Source organism: Salvia splendens, chromosome 7, assembly GCF_004379255.2.
Source record: "Salvia splendens isolate huo1 chromosome 7, SspV2, whole genome shotgun sequence".
In the NCBI taxonomy this organism is placed as follows: Eukaryota; Viridiplantae; Streptophyta; class Magnoliopsida; order Lamiales; family Lamiaceae; genus Salvia; species Salvia splendens.
In genome coordinates, this window is record NC_056038.1 from 11,866,128 (window position 1) to 11,873,506 (window position 7,379).

The window sequence follows — 7,379 nt, forward strand, 5'->3', positions numbered from 1 at the left end:
TTTCTGTGCTTTTCTTTTTTCAAGATTTTTCGTCAAAAACTGTTAGCTCAAGTCAACTGAGAATTGTATATTACACGGTATGATTGTGGTGGTTGCAATTATACCATTTAAGACTATAATAATTTATCAACTTTAATTGAAAATAGCCTACCCCATTATAACTTCCAATTATGCATAAATTGATGGTTCCAACATTATTTTGTGGTTACAAATTACAATCATCTAATGGTTGAAATTAAGTAGAGTATTCGGCCCCCTATGAAACTGGCGGTTCACTTCATATGCGTAATTTGGATTGGCCAATCAATTTTCTTTTTAATTTTTCTAAATGCAAATTGAATGTATGTGAATTAGGTGAAATTGCTATTCCATATTATACGACGGATAATTAGCTTCTTTTTTTTGAGAAAACTTATGTGCGCACAAGAGTAATTATGGAGTATTAGTTAAAGGCGATTATATCATAATTAGGATTGTTAATTTAAATGTTGTACAAAAAATTGACTCTCTTTAAATTTGGGAGACGGTAGGTGAAAACGAGTCCAATAAATATCGTCATTTTCTTGAAGTTCCTAACAAACTATACAAAAGAAGAGAAGGCATAACAATTCACATTTATTTGAGCACCGTACAAGTGTGAAATATATTGGAGTTATCTTTAAAGATAGGCATAAACTTTTAAGAAATTTTGTATATGAGCTATTGTTCTCAATTAAAATAACTTCTATATACTCCCTCCGTCCCCCATTAAGTATCATAGTTTTTTTTTTTTTTTTGGTTTGCCCCATATTAATTGTCCCATTTCATTTTTATCATTTTTTGGTAGCGGATCCTATATTCCACTAATTCATTTTTACTCACATTTTACTATGAAATTAATATATAAAGTATGACTCACATTTTACTAATTTTTTTTAATCCACTTTCTATTACATTTTTTAAAACCTGTATCAAGTCAACGTGATACACATATTGGGGGACGAAGAGAAGTGTTTTAAGGTGTTAGGTTTCTAAGTGACTATTTTGAGATGTAGAGGGTTTGTGCATTTCACCTAGAATTTGATTGAGTACTTTTATTTTTCCATGATTTATGATTTTTCATAGATATATCCATACAACACTTTTGACCGACTAATTTCTTTTTTGCTAAAAAAAATGAACTTTGAGTTTTAATTAGATTTTGTGATATAGTTTAATTATTAACTACTATAATCAAGTATGATATCCGCATTTTTAATTAAAATATCAATAGCTTTAATATTTAATTGTAATAAAAATAAGAAAAATTAAAGGAAAAAAAAGAACAAGAAAGTAGAAAATTGAAGGAAACCAAAATAAAAAAATTGCCCAATGAATGATTTAATATCGTTATATAGACGACTAAATAGTGCATGCTAGTGGAAAATTTCAATTGACAAAAATACCCTTGAGGAAAAATTTTCAATAAGGATAAAAATGTCACGAAAAATGCAAAAAAAGGACCTTAAATGTGATTAACTATGACAAGGTGTACCATGCTAATAGAATTCACTGGAAGACTTGCCTAGTGCCCAACTTTTGGTTCGGTTTATCCAACTAGGTAAATTCAATATCAATGATAGACTATTTAGATTTGGAGTTCTCTGGAAAATTGCAAGCGATCTGTGCGTGTTTTGCAAGAAGGAGCGAGAAACTATCAATCACATCATGTTCGGGTGTAAGGTATTTTGTGATATTTCTATTGCGCTTTCTCACTTGGATGGATGCATATTTCTTCAGGTTTGGTAAGAATATGTGGACATCCCTATTTTATGTGATTTCGTGGTCCATATGGTGGCTTAGAAACAAAGTGACCTTCCAAAAAATTGAACCAAATTGGGATGTTGAAAGAAGACTCATTCTTTGGAGGCCCGACTCATGAATTAAAGGGTGGTGCCCGAACTTTCCTTTTCTACATAGAGAATTGTATGACGACTTGTTCAAAGTTAGGAGGTGGTTTAGAAGTTATGAAAGAATCAATACTACTTGCCGAGTGACACACAGGTGTACTTGCCGAGTGACACAAAGGTGAACTTCACCTCGCTTCTCTAACTTCTTTTTTTGCCCTCTTTGCATGTGGTTGGGATAGCTCTTGGCTTTTGGTGGTTGTGTTGTTACTTGCCCCTTTTGTTGCTTTTTATTGGCTGGAAGTGTGTTGGTCATGATTTGTTGTGCGCTTTGCTTATTCCTTAGTTTTTTTGGCTTGATGTCGGTCTTATTTTGATTTCGTTATGGTAATGATTTTGTTGTTTGTTTTGATTGGGTTGAACTTTGTGTTTTTAATGATCACTACATTTTGTGGTTTTAGCTTTTAATTAATAAAAAAAATGAAACCTCTTAAGTCTGTAAACAAAAATGAAACCAATCAATCTCTAGCTTTTAAGATAAACAAAATGTAGTGAGGTCTTAAACAACACAACACAAAACAACCAAGCAAACAAAATCACATACACTATTTTTAAGATAAAGCCATATGAAATGCTTGATGGCAATAGATGGAAACGGAAACGGAAACATACATAACAAAATAACGCAGAATACTTACAACCAGATTCTTCTGGTGAAACCAATATTCATTAGTGTAGAAACTGCTGATCACAAAGCTGCTGCTTGGCGACAAGAGTCAAACACAGGAGGCCATCGATCAACAACTCGAGCTCAAATATGCGACACAAGAGCAAGCGATGGAGACTCAATCTCATACTTACTGGTCCAGAATACACGAAGCAGCCTCCAAATTAAATTAGGCACCAGCTCCAAAAACGAAGCCAGTTTTTCTCATGCCTCATTGCTCCCTCACACCAGGATTGGTTTAAGGAGTTTCTTTTTCTTTCAGTGAAATAGAAAAATATGCAGGCCTTCTCAGACTCTCCCACTCTTCACATGAAACTTTCATGTTTATTGTGCTTTGGTAGTATCAACTAGAAGATGCAGATTTTAATGGCTGTTGGACATGGTCACACAGCCATTCATAATTAAAAAAAAAAAAACTGCAATCCCAATCTATCACAAATACCGTTCAAGTTACAAGCAACCATCTACAACGAGAAACGTTCAGTACAAAAAATCACACCGTGCTTCGATTTTTTTTTGAGAAAGAGAGAATCATGAATCTTGAAAAGGGTTCTGAAAGTCTTCAGCTAACCAGCATTCGGCCTGAATTAAAATTATGACATTCCACCAAAAGTTCAAGCAATCAATATCTGAAGTATTGTAAAGAGTATTGGGATCAAATCATTCTCTGCATTCAAACTAAACACTAGTAAACAAAGAAATATATAAAGGCATATGTTGTCAGTTGGGGAAGAAGTTTAGCATGAAAATCATTAGACAAACAAGAAACCATCCAAAGATTTTCTTTCAAAATAAGAATAGAAATATTTGGTAGGCATAATATCATCACAGCTTCCAGAAGATATAAAATAATTGTGGATATGCAGAGAATAAATCACCAGGGCAGAAGATATAAGAATCCAAACGGCTTAGTGCTTCAGAACAATTGAATTTATACCTATTTTGGAAATAATTGAAGAGCAAAAGTATCATGAACCTTGAGGTGAAATGCAACATTATTTAATTGAGGCTGACATCATAGACTGAACCATTTTCAGAATGGATGTGGTTTCTTTGAGCATCTTCTACTAAGGAATCAGCAGAAGAGTCTTCTGGAGTTGTGAGGATCTCAGAGATGAATTTGATAAAAGAGCAAAGCCCACCGAGGAAGTTATGATCAATAACCCCATTGCCTTTATGAACGTGGGCGAAATCCACAAGCTTGATTTCTGCTCGGGGGCTCTTCCCGCTCGATGCAAGATCCTTTTCAAACATCATAAGTACTGAGGAAGAATAGAAATGATAGATGGTTTGATCCTCAAACCATGCCTTCAATTCCACCAACTGTGATAAAATACCATTGGAGCCACCATAAACAGTTGATGCAAATGCACAATCTGGTTTCATATGCGGCTCTTCTGATGTGTTAGAAGAAACAAAGCTTTTCAGAAGCAACTTAACTTCATCAGCTGAAAGAGTCTGGATCGACAATCTGTTCTCCGGCTCCCAGTATCCTGATTCCGTGCTTTTAAAGATTCGTGCGCCCGACACTCTAAATCCTAGCGGAAGGCTGGAAGTTCCCCTATCCTTCTTTAAACACCTGTGAACGTAGCCATCTGGAGCTTGTGGATGCCAAGTCCTTGAACCAATTTTGATGTCCATTATAGATGGATTTACATGACCAAAAGTAAGATCTTGTAAGACTAGATGAGTTTGCATACCCGATCCATCAGATGCTTCCACGAGCCGAGTACCATCAAACTCGGGGAAGAAGCTTTTGATATGGTCAGGAATTTTAGTGTTTGAAGAGAATGATGCATAGAAAGAGACCTCGTTAGCTCCACGCTCATCACCCTGAAGTGGCTTGTAGAAACGCCCTGCATCGTCAATAAGTGGTCCAAGCCGCCCATCACGAGCTCTGTGTCCAGCAACCTGATGATCTGGGACTTTAAGCATGCTGCTTAGCAGAATTTGATTTTTTTCTACAGAAGTTTGACTTATTTAAAAATCAAAACCCTTCAAACCCTGGCCACACTCAAACATACATAAACAGTAAAAAAGCAGAGCATGAAAATTAAATAAAAGACTTAAGAATCCTGAAAGCAATATGGGGCATGAGATTTATCCAAATATTCCAATTTTCCAGCAGGAAGAATAAGAGGGTTTCATTAAAGTCGGATGCAAAGTAAAACACATGTGGTCCAAATCAAACTAGTTACCTGTTCTTGGAAGATGCTATTCCAACCAAAGGCTATCATCAATTACTTAAATTTGCAGTTTCACAAAAATTCTAGTCATCTAGTTATGGGTAAAATACTCAGATCCAACAGAAAAAGGAGCTAAATTTTCCACAATTTTTCCATATTCCGCATTTTGGTTTGCCATTGAGATTAAGCTATCAACAATGCACTATTACCATGTACTCTCCTTTTCTCTATCTTGATGATGAGCAGAATGTCAACACTATACTACACTAGCTGGAGATGGTGAATCACCTATACATACATGTATGTCTTCACTAATATACATATATGAGGAATGTCAACAATATAATGCCCACACATATGCAGTGATATCATAGATATAAATCAAGTACTCCGTATGTAACTTTATTTACCAATTCAAAAGATTAAAGTTGAATTAGGCACTTTATCCTCCACACAAGAATCATGGTCAAAAGTATAGCAACAACACATGCAAAACCACATAATTTCAGTCAGTATAGTTGAAAGCAGATCAAGATCACTTGTTTATCCTAATTACAAAGAATCGTATCGTATCCAATGAAAAGATACCTCCTCAAATTGACAATTCGGGAAACCAATCATATACATAAACCAAGCACAAATTCACTTTGAATAAGATCCCTTTCCATCCACTCAAAAGAGAATCTATACTTCCCAAATGCATAAAAAAATACTTATAAAAAAGCTTGTACCTTTTTCCTGGATTGTGAAAGAAGATTTGCTGGGTTAAAAAAACCTCGAAAATGACGAGGTTAAAGGGGTTTGCCTTTCTGGGTTTTTGCCACCCGAGTCGATAATCCAAATAGTTTTGGCATTACGCCAAACGTGAGAAGAAAATAATACATACATACTACTACACTATTTTTCACAATTTGTGCATGGAAGAAGACTATTTTATATTGCTACTTAAACCCAAGAATTGGATACAATGTGCATTTCAGGAGCGATTGTCAAGTTATTGTATAATTCTTGAATAGCTAAATTTGTACTACCAATATTTTTGGTACTTTTAATAGCTAAATTTTTACTATTAACTTTTTATGTAATGATGAATCTTGATACTGTGAGTATTTACGTAGGAGCAACAACATAATTTATTTAGTTTTTAAATACTTTGATAATGGGAGCAGCATAAAATACAAGTAAAATAAAAAATCTCAATTTATAATAAAATTTTCCCACATCGTTATTCTTGTATAATTGTCCCACGTCGTTGACACATATGCTCTCTTTTCTAAACCCTAAACAACTTGACGAAGTCAGATTTCAATCAACATCTTATTAGAACGATGTTGCAAACCTCACAGTATATACAACTCCATTTTTATGTCTCAAATACAAAAAAAGGTAAGGGGATTTTATTTGGCGGCGGGATCCACCCCAACATCCCTCAATGTCTCCACCTTTACTGCCCTGCAACCACCACCATGTATTCAACATATGCACATACATTAATTTAGCTTTCAAACAAGACAATAGTTTTCAGCTTTCAACCAAAATAATAGCGACTCACAATAAAAAATAAGCTACAATAGAATTTCTCTAAGATTAAATTAGAGATAGGAATGGGTAATTTGTCTAGGATGAAATAGTTCATCACCATGATATTCGCATTATAGAAGAGAACCAAGGTTTGTACGTAGTTTTTGAGAATAAAGCAGCAACTGAACAAGAGATAAAAATAGTTATAGTCATTATGCACAAATAATCACGACAACTAAACAAACTCCTAAAATTGTAAAGATAAGTGAGATAAATATATGATGAGACACCAATAAAATAATACTCCTAAATGAGAAAGCTTACTTTGATTTAGTTTCAGGGGGAATATGGCCGGCGGCAGGCTTTCAATTTGGGCACCGTTGATGTCGTGAAACTCAAACTCTGGCTGGAGCCTCCGCCAAGCGCTTTTGCCATTGATTTCCAGAGACTCTGCAAATTAACAAGATCGCCGATGTAAACGAATCGTCTCAGGTAACAAATTGAATCCAAGCGCAAATAAACATACCGCTGCGCGAAATGCCATTGTTGTGATTTGGAGTGTGCTGAGATATTGGATAGTGTGATTTAGTATTGATAATTGTGGTTGAGTTAGAAATTGGATAAGGATTAGTGAAGCAATTTATAGAGTGTTGGATGTAGACCAAAGTGGAAGTTTGAAGGGAGTAGTGAGCATGCAGAGAGGGCCACTTGTCAACCTCACACAGTCGCTGTGGATGCACCTCCGACCAACACCTCACTTTTACATCTCCCTGTAATTAATTCATTTCCACAGAGAATCTACTGGATAACTCGTGATTTTATATTTCAATTAATATGAGTATGTGTTATTGTCAACATGCCGAATGCCCCAAAATACGTATACTATCCTTTCTAAACATAAAATTTCTAAAAATAGTACTCCCTCCGTTTCATAGTAGTAGAGTAATTTTACCATTTTGATACATTCCATAGTAATAGAGTGATCTCCCTTTTCAACAAAAGTCAACACAATTTTCTACCCCTACTTTACTCTCTTTTACTTTATTCTCTTTTCATCTCTCTACCTTTTTCATTTTCCAA

The 7,379-nt window shown here is 34.9% G+C and overlaps 1 protein-coding gene across 3 annotated transcripts; it reads right to left on the reverse strand.

The window, feature by feature from the left end:
* Window positions 1-3,517: 3,517 nt before the first annotated feature.
* Window positions 3,518-7,379, reverse strand: LOC121741193 (inositol polyphosphate multikinase alpha-like). 3 transcript variants are annotated; one of them, XM_042133891.1, is made up of 4 exons: window positions 6,826-7,379; window positions 6,624-6,749; window positions 4,988-6,230; window positions 3,518-4,503 (listed from the first exon to the last, which is right to left on the reverse strand). In XM_042133891.1, exons 3-4 carry the CDS (start codon window positions 4,988-4,990, stop codon window positions 3,592-3,594), a joined length of 915 nt encoding a protein of 304 aa, XP_041989825.1. In that variant the 5' UTR covers window positions 4,991-6,230; window positions 6,624-6,749; window positions 6,826-7,379; the 3' UTR covers window positions 3,518-3,591. The 3 variants fall into 3 exon arrangements, with proteins under 3 accessions (XP_041989825.1, XP_041989823.1, XP_041989824.1); XM_042133889.1 differs by lacking the exons at window positions 4,988-6,230; window positions 6,624-6,749; window positions 6,826-7,379 and adding an exon at window positions 4,791-4,981; XM_042133890.1 differs by lacking the exons at window positions 4,988-6,230; window positions 6,624-6,749; window positions 6,826-7,379 and having other exon boundaries at window positions 3,518-4,981.

What these genes read in the sequence shown, in the direction of transcription:
- LOC121741193 (XM_042133889.1), bottom strand. Translation starts at nt 4,829, where the DNA reads ATGATAGCCTTTGGTTGGAATAGCATCTTCCAAGAACAG. An exon ending in ATAGCATCTTCCAAGAACAG is followed by an intron (nt 4,504 to 4,790) that starts GTAACTAGTTTG and finishes CCAGATCATCAG; the next exon opens with GTTGCTGGACACAGAGCTCG.